Below are 20,352 nucleotides of genomic sequence, written 5' to 3' on the forward strand. Positions count from 1 at the left end.
ACTGTTAATGCATTTCCAACCCAAAGCAAAAACAAAAAGGAGCCTCTGTAGAGCTGCTGTGAACATTTGACCCATTTCATGAAATAGATAAGTGGTATTCAGTACAGTATAGAGAAAGACAGGCGTCAACACTGCATACCAAACAGTTTGCTATGCATAGTAACAAGCTAATTAACTCGGTACGTTCCTCTCTTCTCCCCCCTCAGCAAACTGTACCGCCTGCCTCGCAGTCAGATCCTGTTCTTTGAAAGCACAAGACCAAATACTGTATGTGTGGAGCTGAGGAAAATGAACAGAGATGAGGAGTGAAAGTGATGCAATTACTTGTGCTGGAGTGATGCTAATGGGATTCCTTTGCTTTCAGGAGAAAATACTTTTATAAATGAGAGGCCATATTGCAACATGAAACCTTCTCACTGAACAAACCTAAACATTTGGATAAAAAGGACCAAGAAGCAGCAGCCGTGCGTGCTACGCCGCCAGACTGCGAAACAAACCCTCTTACCTCAATATGGTGCCCCACCTCGAGCTTCTTAACAGAACGAGAAGAAAAGGTTGCCTTTGCAAACTGTCCGCAAAATCCCACAGCCAGACGCATCTTCACCTGCCAGACTGTCGGCCTGCTTTTAATTTTTCAAAGCTCAGAGTCCGCTTGCCCACAGTCTCTCACAGAAACCCCTATGTCATTTCTCCTCAAATGCCATGTGCAAAAGGCTCATTAATGATTCAGGCCGGTGTCTGAGTGGCCATTTGGGCGTCACCGGCGCACACATCCTGGTGGGCGGGGCCTAGGATCAGGGTGTATGTGTGTGTGTAAAATACAAGTTCTACCGTATCTTTTTTCAAAATTAAATGATTCAATAATAGGAGTAGATGCACTTACAGACAACTAGTATCAGAAGGGCTGTGAAAAATACTGACATTCCAGATTAAAATTTGAGGGGCTTGTTGCATAAATTTGAAGAGCATTCCCTGGGCACTTTTTGTCCTAAAACAACATATAGTTGCATATTCATATATTCATTGCACATTTCTACAGATGGACAGAGGACGCAGCAGACAGGTTCACCACACTTATTGTTATTGGCAGCAACTATCTTAGAGAATGAAATTAAAACAGAGAGAGAGAGAGAGAAGTGAGGATGCATATTCCTTTTGTAGATGCCACAGTGACTTCATTTCATTCTAGCAGGGTGCGAAAACTCTTAACACGCCGCACCGAGATAAAAGCTGAGTATTCACATAGAGGTTGTGTGCTTTTGTATTAGCGCCCAGGCTAATTTTTCATGACATTTATACATCAAATAGTAAATCCATGTGGGCAGTAAGCATTAAGAGTCGGTGGACAATCCAGGTGCTGTTAATATTTTATCAAGGCTATTCTGGGATCAATGCTTTCAAAGACCTTCTGAAGGACCAATTTCATGATTTATTCAGACGTAAAAACAGTGCGCCATGTTGCCGGTGACGTGAGAGGGATGATGGACTCCTGTGAACTTCACAGTGCTTCTCATCAAACATCTGTAGCCCTATCTACTCAGCAACTCTTTATAATAGCATCAGCTAAATGTATAAAATGCTATGTAGACTTAGCATTTACATTTTAAACACTGTCACATTCAAACCAGGCCTCTCCTGATCCGTTTATTCAAAAACACCCCCAGTGCAGAACACAAACATCGCTGGTGATCTGCTACACCACATTAGTTATTCTGAAAGCCACAGGGTGCAACTTTAGCTAATGATAAAAAAGTAGTGTTACATAAAACAGGTTTCAGGGGGGTTCATACTGGGTACTATTGAGAAATTACGTTACATTATTTGAAATGTAATTTGGTGTGCTGAGTCACTGTTTGAGTGGTCTAGGGGAGCACAACAATTGTGCAGACTGAATGATAAATGTAAAAGAAAACTCATTTGTTTAACAACTGCCAGTTTATCTCCATTACAGGGATAGTGCGGCAGTAAACCCGAGCAATCTTAAGGTATATCTGAGAGGTGAATCTAGGCATATATAACTGCAAATATAATATATAGAAAACATAACCTTTTTTTATTTAAACTCAATAGACTCTGGTTGAATTGAAACAGGGCTTCACTTTACTATCACAAAATACGTGATGAAAAGAAAGTCCTCAAATGTGGGTCATTCAAACTACAACATTCTTTTGTTTAGAATAGGACTTATAAAAACAGTATTTTCAGAGGACTGAGGTGGAAAGTACACGGAAAAATAAAGCTTGCACACTCGCCAAAACTACATATAGCACAAGAAAACATAAGAAAATCACCACGGATCAGTGCAGATAAGTTTGATCACAAGTGACAAGAGAGAAAAATAAAGGCATTGATATGGAGAGCAATCAAAGAGTGAAGGCAAAGGTGCCCGAGTAGAAATAGCTCTCAGACAGAGCAGCTGCTGCTTCTGCTGCAAGCAGTTGAAAAGCTGTTAGGAGTAAAATATCCAGCAAAGGAGGATAGAGGGACTGAGGAGGGAAGGAAAGAAGGAACATTGTGTATCAGATACAGAGGAATAAAGAGTCAGAGACGCAGAGTTGCTAGCAGATGGTTCACTGACTGGGGACAGTAGAGCCTGTACAACCTGCCCCAGTCACAGCATGGCCAAAACTACGCACTCACACACAGGCGCACACGCACACACAAGATCTCTCCAATGACACCCTCATACAGGCGTCACACGCAATCATAAATCTATATTCAAACAACATGACATAATGCCCCTGCACACACAAACACAAGCCAAGAAGAGTTTTGTGCGAGCACACGCACAAACAAACATACAACACAAATAGGCACACAGCAGGTGACAGTATTAAGAGCCAATAGGGTGGGCGCTCAGTGTTAAGAGGATTAGTTGCAGGGTTTGGAGCACGTCCACAGTCACAAGATTGTGTGTGTGTGTGTGTGTGTGTGTGTGTGTGTGTGTGTGTGTGTGTGTGTGTGTGTGTGTGTGTGTGTGTGTGTGTGTGTGTGTGTTAGGTCCTTTGAACTGAATCATGTTTTATTTACCTCGGATGAGTAAAGGTTGCTGGAAAAAAAATTACCATCTTCTTTCTTTCTTTCTTCCTTTCTTTAGTCAGTGTTACATATTTAGACCTTCGTCACACACTATTATCCACAAAAAACATTCTGTAAGGTCTACTGCTGCCCTGTCTGATTAGTTTAGCCTATAGATAGCTTAAAGAGCTCCTTATCAACCAGAGTTGTATGTCACAGCTTCCTGGGAGTTCTTTACTTGTGCGTTGAGGTGATGAGACGCAGAGCTGCAGTCAGGACGTGGGCTGGACCACACGCTCACTGCCACCAGCCTGCAATCCCAGAGGCATATTTGTCATTTCACCGAGGACAGTTTTTGCCAACCCGGCTTCAGTTCATCACTAAATGAAAACCATTGTGATTCCAGTCTCTCAGCTAAGCTAACCTAAGAGGCTTCATATTTACCTTACATACATACGACTGGTATCTCTCTTCATGAGCAAGAAGGTGAATGAATGTATTTCTCAAAATGTCAAAGTCTTGTCTTGTCAAATAAAAAAACTGAATAACGAACGATGAGCCAAGCTTGACTGGGAGAATGGTTAATCTTGCACGACCAACTTCCTGTTTAGTTTCCATCTAGTTAAAAAACGATTCCCCCTATTGAACTATCCAGAGGAATCCAAGCTGGGGGCTGTGGGGCAACCTTACCTGGTAAATGTCTGACAGGCTGCTGCTTCCAGAGTCGCTGGTGATACTACATCCTGAGTGGCTGGAGGAGACGTGGGTCACCTGTGGGTGCAAGCCGTCGGCCAGGTGAAGTCTGCTGAAGTCTGCGGGGAGCTGCACATACACACACACACACAACATGCACACATGGTCAATATCAGCCAACCAACTCAGCCGCCACCACTGGGTCACTCATGCTAACACCCGTGCTAACTACCAGACATGTCAAAACACACTTTACACAGCGTGATTGAAAAAATAGTTTGAAGAAAACATCTTCTCCACTTGGATATTATTTCTCTCCCTTTCCTTCAACATTTAATAGTGGATATGCCCATTTTTGCCCTATGTAATGTTAAGCAACAATTTGATAAACTCAACAGGGATTTTGTTTTTGTTGCATGTGATGTGCCTCCTTAAATTTAGATGTAAGACTCAAAAACCCTCACAAATTTAATTTATTCACGAATACCAGGGATTATCTTTATCTTTATCCCAGAGCTGTGATTAACAATGTTAACAGAACAAAAACATATTAATTAGGCCCCATCGCAAGAGCTCCACTTTATACATTATTTCCTATCAAAGCAAGCAAGAGGCAGGAGAAAGGAGATGTTAATTAAGTCATCTGACTTGAATCAATGCAAATGAATTCATCAAGTTCAATAGGAATGAATAAAAAAACTCTCCACATCTTTACCCTCCCTATATGTAACAGTTAAAGGGCACACGCTAAATGAGCTGTCCAAAGTCCAGGCAGTCAGGTCTCATGAGCCTCAGAGTCTTATTGTCTAAGTGACAACGTAACAGTTCAACTGAAAAGTGGAACACTATAGTGAGTGACCTATATTTTTTACATAAGCTCCTGATATCAGCTGGAAGCCATTAACTGCGGCAACTTATTTTCTATGGACTGAGCAAAACAACAAGAAACACTGTATACATCAAGGGAACACCCTAATTAAAGCACACTACACCAGGCGGTAATGGGGGATACCCCTCTGAGTAACTCAAACTGCAAAAAGTACCAGAAAGCCCCCACTGTAATGAGCAACATTGTAAATGAGCCAACACACTTCTCTATGGAGATGACACTAACATGTAAAATTCATCAAAAAGCCTCCCTCTTCTGAGAGGCTGATACATAAAACCAAAACAAGCGTATAAGTTTAAGCGTATAACAGCAATGGCTCCTATGGTTTATTTGAAGAACATTCTGTATTGTATATGTGTAGTATAAGACCTGAGATGATTAGTACATCAACAGGAAATTAATCCGTGAATACTATACTGAAATGATTAAAAGTTTAAGTCCCTTTTCAGGCAAAAATACAAATAAATATTTTCTGGTTTCTTCTTCATAATAGTATTATTTTTCTTTCTCAATTTTTTTTCTTTCTTATAGAATATTTAGTGGTTTCAGATTGACAAAAGAAGGACTATTAAGAACACTTTTGGTCTTATTATGCAGGGCATCATTCACCAATTTTGACGTTTTATAACCAAAACAATTCATTTATTAACTGAGAAAGTAACCGGCACATCAATCGACAATCAAAATAATGGTTAGGTGCAGCCCAATACAGTTTATTATCATACTGTATATGTAATATATAATGGATTTGATTTACATAGCACTTTTCTAGGCTTGTAAGTGCTTGAGCGCTATATATTATATATAGAGTATTTTCAATTAAATGTGCACAATATATGGTGTTCTCTAATAAAACCCGGCAGATCTGACTAAAATGCCATAGGGGTAAATTATGAATTTAACCAAACAGCGTAAACTGGTTCACAGGGTCTATAGAGGTGAATATTTAATGGCTGAATGTTTTATTTACTAATATATATATTTGATACTCAGCAGGGAAACCGCTCTGAGCTGCTTCCAACTCCACGCTTTGCTGTGGCAGAATATTAGATGTGTAAACCTATATGTCAAATGCGGCTGATTTAACTAGGTTGTTTTATGATGACATTTTGAATTTAATTTATGTGCAGGGATTTAAAATGTTTCTTCTGGGCAGTAAAACAAAACTTTTAACCAAGCTTCAATAAGTGCCTGTAAAGCAACGCCAGGCTATGAATTTAACAGGGAAAAAATAACACTTTGCTCCAATAAATCCTAATGTAGGTGTGACATTGGAAAGAGTGTGCCTTTCTCTAGCCATGCTTTTAGCTCTTCTCATCTAAATTGTAAAAGGTAAAACGATCAATGAAGTACAGTAGTCTAGGGGGGAAGGGCAATGTCATCTGCTGCAAAATGCACTTTGGGCTGTAAATATCTACACTGCCTCAGATAGTTCTTGGAAATCAGCCCCAACAGTGCCACCACTACAGTATGACGTCTCACTTGGATGACAAATTGAATAGACTGCATAGAAATACAGTACATATTGGGAGGTTAATTTGCAAGTTACTAGGTTTAAGCAATCGTCTGCTCTTGAACGTACTCTAAAGAGACTCCTATTGTCACAGCTCCTGGAGCACTCATCAGCATTACCTTTTAATTAAAGACTTTTGGAAATAAGAGGGAAAGGGTTTTGCTGTCAGAATTGCCACTGTGGAATATTGGAAACTAGTTTTGACCAAAATACTTCCCAATATTCATAAGCTGCCCTTTGAGACTAAGGCTAAATAACATTGAAGAACTTGAAGGTGATGGTTGGAGACGTTTCAGAGCCGTTTGTGACAGGGAGAATGGGAAAATATGATATATCTATTCACAAAGTGCCTTTATGTGTCAGTGACAAGAGACTGGGGGGGCAGACGGTACAGCTCTGTGGCACTGAGGTGTGATGTGACTTCACTGTTTCAAAGATTGCCTTCACGTTTAATTATCTGGCTGGCTGCACTAACTAAAATGGTTGATCGAAGGGGCCAACTCACTCCCTAACCCCCCCCTCAGGCTACCGTTTCCCCATCGCCTGGTCTGGTCGACTTCACACTGAATGCCTCCAGCTGACTTCCATGTTATTATTAGCGGCTGGACATTTATTATGTTAGCGAGATGAATCTCCCTGTCTGTACATAACTGCACTGATAGGAGCTTTAACACATTTCCTTGTGATAACTTTTAGGACCAAAAGAGATTATGGGGTGCAGTATATCCCTCTGTGACACAAACCTCCATAGTAAAGTAATGTTGGAGCTACAATGCTTATTACTGAATATCTGTCATAAGGGTGTTGAGGTTTTAGATACAACTTCAACTTAGTTGCTATCCCCAAGGGCATTTAGTTTCAGACAAGAAATTGAACACATAGATCACAATAGTATTCTGGCAGCAAAAACCAGCAACTATCTATATGCTCAAAATATAATTGCAATATTAAATATAAAAAACAACTAATATTGAAAGGACAACCGTGACTACGTTGTATATATTTGCAATCATCATCCAGTACTATGATAAGAACTCAGTGGTTGACACTAAGGTTTCAAATGCACTTGCCCATAGGGCAAGTACAGGTAATGTTTTACTTGCCCGAATGTTGTGTTCACTTGCCCAAAAAAAACAAAAAAACTGTTAAACAATGATATGTATAGGCTAATTGAATTATACATTTTAGCGATCTCTTATCTCTTAAATGCAAACACTGCTTACTTGTCTCATCCTGACCACATAAAACCAACAACAATTCATATAAGCCTATATATCATGACATCACACTACACCAAGCGCTTGGTCCTGCTGCAGCATCCTGAAAGGACCTCTTTTTGCCATGCACCTTGCCCAGGGGCTCAGAAAACTGAGTCTAGCTCAGAGTCAAGCTGAATGTTAGCTTCCTCAGAAAAATTTTACTTATTTAAAATGGTCACATTGTGCCAAAAAGTGATTGTGTGCCATAAAATTATTAAAGTCCACCATGTTAAAGCTATTGCCCAGTTATACTGTAAGTAAGGAGGGGGATCATTCATTTCTATTCATATTGATACCATTATAAAGACTCCACAATCCAAATCTTTATTGATACCTTTCTATTATTTTGTTTAAAGAGAACTGGTATTATTGCTTTAATTGCTTATAAGATGAGCAGAGCTCAGGATAGGACTTTAAGCAGGTCATAATTCCATATTTAGGCCTACTATTTAGTTTATATTGCTGGGAAAACAAGTTTTTTACCCAAACTGTAGGCTATTATTCAAGCTTCCCGCAAAAAACTCAAATTTCTTATTTTCTTGATGTTACATTTGAACACATCATGATGTCATTTTATTGACCTTTGCCTAATAATCATTTTACTGAGCCGACCTGAACACATCACATTTGAACCGTTTGCGATTTTTTTTAGCTAACTAGGTCTTATCCTGCAGATTTTAATATGGATTTAAAAACTATCCGATTTTTTAACTGCGGGACTTGCTAGTCTCTCGTTTGTTGATCACCGCTGCATTGAATGAATGATGAGACGGTGCGGAGCTCAGCAGACAAGAGTTTTTTTTTTTTTTGAGACGGAGCGGGTTGAAGGAGTTTCTTCAAGACAGTTGAAGGTAGAACACTTTTACAGTCCATGATGCGGTCCAGTGATGGAATAATACGCTGAAGTAGGCCTAATTAGATGAAGATGACCCGACTCGATATTTAAAATTATATAATGTGACCTAGCCTACTGGACTCCATAGCGGTATCGATAAGCTCAAACGTTATTGATTTCTGGGTTTTGAATATAGCGGAACCAGGTCTGTAGGATAGAGCCGGCTTTCGGAACGTAGACAGCGAAACTGCGCGCACACAGGCTGTGTGTGTGTGTGTGTGTGTGTGAGAGAGAGAGATAGAGAGATCGAGTGCGAAAGAGCGACCGTGATGCTGCTGGCTGCCGCGCGCAGCTGCTCAATTGCTCAATTGCCGATCTATTTTGTGTGAGTTAGCGGCAAAAAAAATGTTTTGCAGACTGTAAAACACATGAATACATAGCCTAGACTACAGACAAACCCTCTAAAATCCACTTGCCCGTCCGGGCAACCAAGAAGCAATCTCAACTTGCCCAAACATTATTTTCAGTTGCCCCGGGCAAGCGGGCAACCGTTAGTGTCAACCACTGGAACTGATCTTGCAACAGCTTATATGCTGCAGTGCATTGTTGCACTGGGTGACATATTCTTATAATATGACATATTTTTGTACACTTTTAAATTGAAACATGTGTGACCTATGTTTTACAGATGTATGTCAACAGTATAAAGGAATGGGGTTGGTACTGATACTGATAAAAAGGACAAAACTATTTAGACTTAGTTTTTCATGGGTTTGTTGACTTTTATATGCATGTCTATGTCAATAACAAATAAAGTATTCTTTAAAAAATATAGCATATTATTTAAAAAAGGAAACAAATGTGCACATTCAATGGAAGGAACCAACAGTGCAATGGTGCACCAACAGTAAATAAATAGAATGTTCTCATTATTGAGAGTACAAGTCTGTGTGCAGTCTGGCAATAGGTCTACACGTCAATAATAATATCAATAATAATACCCCCACTGGTTTCCACAACCAGCTCCATCAAAACCCCCATGAACTAGAAGCCCCTCCCCCGGGAAAGGGAGAGAGATAAAGGGAGGGCGAGAAAGAGGGATAAAGGGAGAGGATAAAAAAAACACCTAATCCTTTCTCTCCACTCATTTAGGTCACCCGTCTGTCGGTCAATATTAAGCAAGGGTCCATTCAGTGTAAAAGCATGCGCTCCATTGACCTCTTCGGCCCAATGGAATGCAAGACTCTGGGTCAAGATGGATGCTGGCACAACAATAATTACAAGAACTCATTATACTTTTCCAATGAGCAGCCGACTACACGGTAATACATTAACAGTGCATTGTTAACCCCCAATCGATCTACTGAGTCTGTACTAGAAGCAGGATATCCTTGAAATCGCCACCAACCATAGAATGGAACTGTGATTATTCTCCTACCTTATAATAGGCCTCTCTGATACTCCTTTTGCTCCAAATGATATGTCCTCTCGCGAACAAATGAAGTGAGCTCTGCAGCACCGCAAGCCCGAATGCTTACAATCAGCTGTCACACAGGAGGATTAAGCATCACTCTAATGCTGGAGCCACAACACACAGTTCTGCCGCCTACATGTGAGCAGATGTGGTGCTGCTTAAATTACACTGTAGACCTAATGACCTAGATTTTTGTGTGGAAGCCCTGGTGGTTGGAAGTGCTGGCTTGGCTCTCAATCTCTTGACAGCATTTATATGCCGGGGGTGAATCTATGCTACTTCACTATGGGCCAGTTTCACAGACATGGATTAGGCCTAGTCCTGGACTAAATGGAATTTTGAATGGGGGATGTCCATTGAAAGTACAATTTAGTCCAGAACTAGGCTTAATCCATGTCTGCGAAACCGGCCCTTTATGTCCAATATTATGGGTGTGGCCAAGCTAAGAAATGCTACCCTCCTTGGTGTACCAATGCAATAAGGAGTCTATTACAACAACCACATGTAGTTTTTACTTTAAGCAGTCAAATTTGAAATTTTTATTCAAGCAAGACACAACAAATCAATATTCCGATCTGAATTCAAGCGGCTAAAAGCGCCTGAAGCATATGTGGTTTTAACTTTGACGTTGTTAATAAAATTGGGAGGTTGCCAATGTTGGATAGCTCAGAAACAGCAGGCACATCCCAGAGTTTCCCCTGACCGCGGCGGCATCATCTCGCTTTCCTGAGCTTCCCGGATCAAGAGATTAAAACCCTTTCGGTGGGGTGTCTGATTAGAATGGGCCTGATATGCACTTTGGGCTTTCCCCATACATAGCTACAGTGCCACCAGTCAGAAGTACCACACAAGCCATGCAGTTAGACAAGTGGGAGATGATTAGCTACAATGAGGAAAGTACAACTATTACAATCATTGATGTTGCAGATGTCAACTATTGTGAAATGCAAGCCCTTCTCCCGGCTAAAGCATAATGATGGCTGTGCAACAAATCAACACATTCTCCAAAAAATATAGTGTTTGTTTTCAAAATTGTATCATTATTTCCAATTGTTAACAAGATGATAAGGGATGTGTGTGATATTTCTGAAATATGTAATATTGGTGGTATTGAAAAGGGAATCAGTGTGTACTTGTCCTCAACCACTATATTATTTATTATCCAAGCCAAGCACAGCTACAACATTTGGGGAATGGTCTTTAGTGCATGGAAAAACATTCTATAAAATGGTCAAAGATAAGAAGAAAGCATTCATGGCCAAGTTATCGCCCACAGATAAAGTCATAAACATCCATAGTAACCTAACAAATCAGCTTCAATTGTGCAGAGAGAATCTTGTTGCAGGAAATTATACATTTAGCAGCCAGTGGTCATGAGCCTACTAAGGTGATGTCATTGCTGTAATAAGACCTGTCGGCTGTTATTGACTCTCTCCCATGGTGGGTTTCCTGCTGGGCTAAATGAATATTTACACAAGCCTCCATCTGTATGCTAAAAACACAAGAAAACAACATTCAAATGAAGGTGCATGGCGGGAAGATAGAGAAATAAGAGACCTTTCCCAGGAAAAAAACAATGAATTTAGTGCCCAAAAAATATATATATGTTATTCCTTTTTACTCTAGCTGCATAATATGCGAATATCATCAAGATGCCTTAAAGAAAGCCCATTGTAAAAGGAGCCAAACTGAATTATTGCACTCATCTTTCTCTTTGTTTATCATACAGTAATTGCCATTTGTGTTACATTTCTGGCTTCTCGGCTTGTTTTGTATGACATGATTAGCAGGGATTTCATTAGGTTTTGGATGTAGATCTTTTCTATCCTGCCAGTAACAATTGTTAAGTTAAGATTATGTGCTAGGCTATTTGATAGGATGTGTGCTGTCTCACATGTACATGGCTACAGTAACTAGCAACACTATGATAACTATTTGAAGGATATTTTTAGTGTGTAGAGTGGCTCCTACTCGCTTGGCCAAATGCTTTTGCTAAATTCCGGGAAAATCTGTCACACCAATGTTTAAATATGTATTTCAGAGACGGTATTGCTCAAACACCACAGCACATCTTAAGGTCTATACATTAATACAATCATACCACAGTTGGTAATACGTGCTAATAGTTCTGATATCAAGGGATATTAGGCTGCATCAAGATACCATTGAACATTCAAAGCCTCTCTGAGGGAAGCTGTGCAAACTGTGAAGAATGCAAACGCAATATGTCATCAACAATGACCAATCTATGACTATTAAAGGAATATTAAGGTGATCTTTTGTTCGGCATCTGTGCTCAGCGATCCAGGAACTGTCTGTCAATGTGATGTACATCCCTTTCCTCTGAATGCCTGTGGTCCCAGTGTGTGAGTGATGCCAGCGGCCCTGACAGCCAATCAATCAGGTTACCGTTCAAGTGCAGATCAGCTCGAGCCTCTTCGAAGGCCCTGCCGCTGGAGCTGCCTGCTGCTTCAGCACCAGGGACAGCGCCACCAGCCGCACTAAATCAACTGGAGGGTCAAACTGGTACTTCAGCTGGTGTTAATCGTGAGGCGATAACACATAAAAACATCAAGTTCGTTCTTGGAAAAGGTCGATTAAATAATTGCTTGCTCAACAGAAACTCATTCTCCCACCCTGCATTCAATGCCATAATGCTACTAGTGCTGTAGCCGCACCTATGAGGTTAAAAGGTGGGGATAACTGAATGTATACGGCAGCTTCATCTCTGCACACTTTACATTACATCACCTCCCCACTCCCCACCTTGATCTATTGCTTATTTTCCTCCAATGCAAATGACACCTGGCATAGTTACATTCACAGGCAGATCTTATTATGGGCCTGCAATCAAACATTGTCACCTCAGTGCGTCGTGAAACATAACGAGCGTCGTTAAACAGACACAGAAACACACCCAGCAGCACCGCTGGATGTGTGCGCCCTTCACCAAAGGAACTATCACCATTATATCTATATAGCCATCCGATAAGTATACTAAGTTTTTGAATTATTATTGGAACCATATTGAACTGGTAGTTGTATATGTTGTCACTTCTAATACATTAGCCTATATTGCGAAAGCCTACTTTTTGCAAGAACGTAACGGGCCTGTACGATCGTTAGAGTCTGCGCGCGCGAGTGACAGCAAGCACATGGCGGCCGTTTCTAGTACAACACACTGACACACATCGGAGGTTCCGACAGAGCAATAATCAGGCCGTTCAGGTTTCTGTCTCGTCCTCGGCCGGCCCCTGCCTTCATTCATCTTCGAGCGGCTCGATAGAAATCCGATGCACATCCATTACACGCTGGCGGTAATCATATCTAGTGGGTCATAAACGAGCAAGAAAAAAAGATGTAGCGAAAAACGCCGCACGTCGATGGGCTATACTTACCGGGGTTTTATCTTGTTGGCTGGGGACTCCATTGCTGTCTGATGATGCTGCTAATGGTTTCATAATGAAACAAAATCTAACATCCCGGAGTGGACCTGCTTCTATGCCACAGCAAAGACCCCCATCTCTCCTCCACAGCCCGCCTGCCCTCTCCCCTCCCTCGGCTGCTGCACCGTCTCTCTCTCTGGAAGGAGGCGGCGGTTGACAGTTTTGGGGAGTATCCGCTGTTCTCTTGGCCTGATTAGACACTTCAAACCAACACCAGCATCTATATACTCCAGCCTCCCCGCTGCTTTACTCACAGAAATATCTTAAAAGCGCGGAGGGAGAGGGATTGCAAGAAGAAATATCCTTTTTATCCAAGCTTTTAACACGAGCCAGCTTCTTGTCCCCGCGCGCTTGACAGTCACATCTCCAGCAGCAGTGGCGCGCACCGGTAATAAAGCAGAAAAGAGGAGAGTGAAAAAAAAAGATGAGAAAAAAATGGCTGACAACACTTTCACTCACGTTTGCTTGCTCCCTCCGCCTTCTCTCCTCTCCTCTCCTCTCTATCTCTCTCCCCTCCCAGTCCCGAAAGCGAAAGATATACGCCGCGCACACTAACGCCTTTATGCACCATTACATTATTTGAGGACCGAGACGCCTGCAGCCTCCAGCGAGATACTGTGCCGTTAAAACCCAGCGGTTTGTTTGTAAAGGGGGGCGGGGGGCAGGGGGGAGTGTGTGTGTGTGTCAGGGGTGGAGGAGGGGAGGGGGCATGGTGGGGGCAGTGTGTGTGAGTGTGTGTGTGTTTGTGTGTGTGTGTGCCAGACAGTGATGCTGTAAGAGCTGTGGCTGTGCCCCTCCAGAGGGCTTACAACACCAGCACAGGGAGGAGAGGGGGGACTGAGGAGGAGGGTGGATGGGGGAAAGTAAAAGTGATGGAGAGATGAATAGGATGACACACAAACAGAAAAATGACAAGACCAGAGGAAGATGAAATATCAAAAAGGTAGATATATAGATAGAGGGATGGGTGATTGAAGGATGGATGGAGGGAGAGAGGAGCACAGTGGGAGTAATGGCATTATCACGCTCACTTCAGCACAAGACAGAGGCTGGAGCCGGTTGGCATAGTAACGGAATGAAGGAGAGCCATTTCCTGGGCGGGGTAGACAGAAAGGGAGACAGCAGCACTTCCTCTTGAGAGGGTCAGAGTGAGTGAGTAAAAGGAGGTGGACACATGGAAAGAGAGAAAGAGAGAGAGAGAGAGAGGTAGGGATTCTGGAAGACATGAGGGGGGGAAAAAATTGTTTGAAACGATGCCGGCAGCTGCATAACACAGAGAACAGTAGCAGCAATGATGTCACTCTGTCACTCTCACTCAGCTGGAATAGCCATGGCAACCGGGTGAGCATGAGCCACCCCCCGCCTGCCCCTACACACCCTCCAGGGCTTGCAGTTGCTGTGGCGACCGAATCAGCGAGACATGCCGAAATGGAGGAGGGAGGGGGAGACGAGTGTGTGTGTGTTTGTGTGTAAGAGACAAAAGTGGCAATAGACTGCCACTTCAGCTTCACTTAGCTGTACCACAATAAGCAGCAGCGTCATCAACGTAAAAAAACATGCACGTCTGTCTGTAAGGGAAGATGTGTGTATTATGTTGCGTCTGTGTGTAAAGGTGGCATTTATTATGTTGTGTGTGTGTGTGTTCAGGTGGCAGGCCATGCCTCCAGAGACTCTGGATATTTGATGCATATTAATGGACTCTTATATGAAGGTCTACAGACGGACAGAGATATAGGCATGTCACTCTGAATGACAAAAAAACATCACAGGGAACAATGGGGGTTTAAAGGTCGACCAAGAAAATAAACACAGAGGCTACGGATCATATCATCGCAAATAATCAAAAATTCAGTTCAAACCCCAAACACAAAGGCCTTAATATCACCAAATAAATGGTTTATTATCATCATAATAAACACTGTATCTATTAAGTGGCACATCAACAAGATGTGTCACACCTCAAAAAGTAGAAATTATGCATATTAGGAAATATGAAAACTAAACCATCATTTTAGCACTGAGACCATCAAATGTAAATCACAAAACTAATCGATGGATTGATTTTGTAAAGATGCTTTTGATTTTCTTGGGGCGGTTGGTTGTACAAAAACAAATAATCTAATGATTTGACTTGGCTTGTGGGAACTACATTTCCTTTTTACAGATGAAACAATAACCTAAAAAATCCACAAATGACAATAATAATAATACGTTGCATATTTACATTATCTACATGTATATGAAAGAATAATGACGCTAAATCTTCATACTTGCTCGGCAGGTCTAAATTGTGCAACACCAAAATACAAAAAAAAAAAGATAAATAAAAATAGTTTCTAATATAACCAATAACATAATTGCTTCATAAATATATTTGTGTGCAGACAGTTGAGGCTAGGGCCTTTTGTTGTGGTGTATAAAGAGCCGGGGATGCTCCGCCTCAGACAATGCCTAGAAAGCAGCGTATACTACGAGCTGGTTTTGCTCCAGTCAAAGTAACGGGAAGGAGAGTGGGAGGAAGGAATGGGGGGAGGGACACTGGAGACCTGGTATGACATCACCTCTCTTCTGCCCCGGAGCCATGATGTAATGTATCACAACAACAAAAATAAGCTCAGGTGCTTTGCTGTGCGGCCCAGTCATTAACGTCTCCAACAAATTGCCGGGAGGGGGACAAGACCGGGGCATCATTACATCACCGCGGCAACGAGGGGTCGCATCTGGGGAATATCAGAGCTTCCAGCCCAACCCCCATCGTTAAAGGCTTTCTAGGAACCAATGAGACAATTAATCTTTCTAATTTTCTCCTGACTAATCACAAGCTAAGCGTAAAGGCAGAGAGGCAGGGAGCATCGATCTCAAAGGATTGTGACAGTGACGTGAAGAACGCCACTTGAGAATAACATGATGCACTCGTGCTCGATTGCAGTGTGTGTGCTAAATGTATGGGGTGGAGGAGGGGCCTCGTCTGCCATTTGTAAACAGTCTGTGAACCCCAGAGAGCCTATTAACTGTTCCCTGCATTTAGATGACTGGCCATGTGATGGTGTTTTGCTTGCTGATGCGTAGCATTGAGCCATACAAACCTCATTACACTGCTGGATGACGCACCCGTGCATGTACAGACCCTTGAAGCACGCACGCACGCACACATACCATCCGCAATTGACCTCATTTAACTCCTGAATCCAACTCTCTGCTACTGTATTTATGTTCATACACAGTAAGAAAGAAAAAAAGGCACCAATTTGTTTCATGCATTTTGCTGATGATTTGAGTCAATATGACTTACAGAGCATTAGACCAGCACAGATGAGATTCTATCGATGAGTTACGATTGTTTATCACCAAACAAAAACACATAGTAGCAGGTTGTTGTACAGTATCTTGCTCAAGGATAATTCATCAAGACGTTTCCTCGACAAAGACTGGCTATTAATGGAACAAATTAAACCTACTCTGGTTATTGATCTGTGTCTCTCTTTGTTCATTGAATTTGTTTGTAAGACAACAGAAGGCCTCATATAGAGAAAACTCAGCGCTCCCGACTGCGAGCTATGTGCATTCATCCTTGACGCCGGTCCCATTATTATGAGAGCTCCTCATAGCATTGTTAGAAAGAAGATCTAATAAAGAGTCTACATTCATAGCTGTTACAGCTCGAAGGATAATTTTAATTTGTCAAGCCGTTGTCACCTGCACGCTGCTGATCTGATAATAATTCAGGAGCCAGGCGCGTTTAGAAGATTACACCTTGTAGGCTCACAGGGGCAAAAAATCTGGTGTGCCCCCGCACCTGCTACAAGGTGCATAGATCACACAAAATGTGATTGAATAGAGAAGCTGTTGGAGAATAAGTGGCAGAGTAAGATCGTTGAATAGTGAGTCAAATGCTGATCAGTAACTAGACGTTTCCGGATCAGGTTATAGACTAACTGTGGAAGGTTATGAACTGGAAGTCTTTAACTTTACAGTGGCCAGTTGTTACAGTGAAGCAAGTTCCACCTTTATTCCAGTTTCTCTCCTAGGCACAAAACCATGTTGCTTATATTTGTGAAGATAACTGGTCAAATGGATAAAATGTGTTAAGAGACAGGGAGGCCAATGTCCAGCCACAAACAGCAGACTCCATAAACCAGAATACAATGCAGTCGCAACACATTTTTTACAGGGCTCCGAGAGTTATCACAGCTACCTCTCAAATATCCACAAACTACTTGGCTATATAGCTAGCTATAAATATACACAACCACGAGGGGGAAAAAAGGCCACGCACGCCAATAACTTAGAGACAATCCTTCTCCAGCAAACAGCCAGTGATCATCTCAAAAACCGCTGTTGTGTGAAAGGGAAAAGTCTTGAGTGGAGAGTGAATAATTCCCCGATGAGACAAGAAGTCGTTATGTCGGGATTTAAAACAGCTTTTATAGGTGTAATATGTTGGAGGGTGTGTCAAGTCAGATATAAATGGATCGCTGGGTGAAGAATAATTGCCCATGTGGAATTCTGTTTAAATTGGCGTCATCTTTTACAGCTTAACAGTTCATCACATTTAAACAACTTCATGTAAGAGGATATTACATATATAGACAGTTTTATTGGCCATATTGTTGCCTGTGAGCTTACCTGAATATCAGTTTTTAACCCGGTGTTACTTGCCCTTTAATACAACAATATTATGGCAAGGTTTAGCATCAAACTTCTATGATCCCAGTCTTACATCATGCTCTTATCAGTGTCTTTCTCAACATTATGATGCATCCACGAGACGTGTGCAGCCAACATGAAGCAATACTGTTCTACATTTTAAATTTTTAGACTCATACAAAACACATTTTAACCCTTAACTCAACCAGACGAACAGAATATTCACTCTTGTTAAAATTTTGAGTGTCTCTATCTTTGTCTCATGCTAGCTAAACATTGAACGGATCAAACAGTTTTGCTTTTCAATTGTTAAGACAGATTTTGATTCAATTTAAGTGACACAGACAACAAAAAACAGCTTACTTTGTTATCCCCGACCGTGCAGGCTCATTACCATCAAAATAAATGTCACCTGTCAGGCTTTTTGAAAAATACTCAACTTTCAAAAAGGTCTTTGAATGTCAAAACTGACATGAAAAGCTTCACGAATGTCAGTAAGCGTGTTCTAGAACACTGGATGAGAAATGTGCCACAGACAGTTTTGTAAATGAGTAGCTTATTTTTCCCTCACAGGCACAATTTCAGCTGTATTATTATTATTGACTATGGCCAGGCCAAAAATATCTGTTCTATTTCCATTAAAGGGTGATTTATGACAATTGGCTATAAATAACTACAAAAACAGATTATGCTTTTGTTGTCTGTGCTGGGAGAACTAACACGTGGATTCTCTATACTATGAAATAACAAAGGACCTGACACTACAACTGCAAATAAAAACGCACATTTATTGCATTTCATACTATAGGAACTACAATCATTTTGTGCTCTTTTCATTTATCAGCATGATGAAATGGGAAAATCAAGTCATCTTCACTGCCTTTCCTTAATTCAAATGTAATCTTTAAAGCTCTGGAGCTGACATAATTTGTCTTAACATGTATTAGTATATTGGACACACAATTTGAACAGGTCAACCAGGGCTTTGGGCTTTCGATATTAATGGCAGTTAATGGACGAAATATTCATTGATCATTCTGACAGATCTATCTATGATCAAATGATCCTTAGTTAGAGCCCTAAGACTCTAGTATTCTGAGACAATCTTCACCCACAGATGACGGCATGCAAGAGGCAAGCAAAGCCAGACGGAAACAAACATTGTACAATGTAGTGTTTTTTCTTGTGCTGCAGTTCCTTCACAATGTCAATTCAAAACTAAGGCTTTTGTATCCGTGCACAGCGGTAGCAGAGCAGGTTGTCACAAAAAACGAAACCATAACGGCTCTAAAAATAGGAGCGTGGTTTTTCTGTGGTTGGGAGTGACGGGTCTGTTCTCTCTTCTCTCTGGTCTGCATGCTCTACACCTTAGGCTCTGATCTTTTCAACCTCGTCTTCGCCATTCCATTTCTCTGCCTGTATAATATGAAATTATAACCCATCTGGGAACAGTGATGCCATGTCTATTTGCTTCAAAATGTGGAGTCAGCGATGAGTGTTGTCAAAATAACTTTTTTAAGCAAAATCAGTGAATATGTCCTCACAATCCGCTACCTGTGCGCGTACTGAATATGCAATGAAATACAATTCCAGTGATTCTCACCCTAGGCTCTGTAAAGTGGCATGTTGCTAGCTACGGTGGGTCCCCTTTGTTTACATACCACTGTAGAGAGCCTAGGCTGTGTATTAACACTGTTTTTTGACAACGAGCGAGCGTTCTACAGAATCACTGACCCCACCTTTAAACCTACATTCTGTGCAGAACTAATACCAAGAATAGCTTTTTTTTGCATGGATAAATGTATTTCAAATGCCGTCATAATCTAAACCTTAGTACATTGAGAGCACAATCAGTAGATAATTTTGAGAGCGAGGTAAGACCCAATAGAACCCCCCCCCCCCACCCACACACACAGCAGGGGTGATAATAATCCAAACAGAGCCTCAAGACAGTCAATAGCATTATCAAGCCCATCGGCACAGAGGCCTGGAGTGTCTGAGATACCATGCACCTCAATCAGCTAAACTGTTGCCATTATCTCACTTTACTGGCACACAGGCTCCACCAGAGCGAAGTTATCACTTTTTATCATCAAACAGGGCGTGATGAGGTCCATTCTTCAGCAAATACGCTTGTTACTCCCATCAAATATAGGATAATATGCAATGAACGAGAAGATAGAGCCTTTGCTGTTGATATTTGAGGTTAAATACAATTGGAGTGCGCTGTCAGCTTCCCCCTTTTCGTCTTCATCAGCCTCAACGCCAACAAATGAAAGGTTTTATTTTAAGGAAATCGACCAGTGTCTACAGATACCACTAATGGGGGACAGATGCCGATAAAAACACCCAGCAGACAAACACAGACGGCTAGAAAACGCAGAAAAGCAGGACACACAAACACACACACTAACTCACATATACTATAAAACACACACAACAGACAACATTGCTAATAGGTACGGTACCTGAGGTTTATTGCATCCCTGGGAGCCAGATTAAAGGAGAGAGTCATGGAAAGAAGCAGAGGAGATGAAAGTTATCAGACATGCCACTTAAGGATGTGAGGAATGGCGAA

The 20,352-nt window shown here is 41.5% G+C and overlaps 1 protein-coding gene across 1 annotated transcript in view; it reads right to left on the reverse strand.

Annotated features, from left to right (window-relative positions):
- The window catches only part of rapgef2b (Rap guanine nucleotide exchange factor 2b), a 109,517-nt gene that overhangs the window by 24,830 nt on the left and 64,335 nt on the right, over nt 1–20,352 (reverse strand). Inside the window, 2 exon segments of the mRNA XM_080035422.1 lie at nt 3,709–3,840; nt 20,243–20,260. Of these exon segments, the coding sequence (XP_079891548.1) occupies nt 3,709–3,840; nt 20,243–20,260 (150 nt within the window).

Source organism: Ammodytes marinus (assembly GCF_949987685.1).
Source record: "Ammodytes marinus genome assembly, chromosome: 10".
NCBI lineage: Eukaryota > Metazoa > Chordata > Actinopteri > Uranoscopiformes > Ammodytidae > Ammodytes > Ammodytes marinus.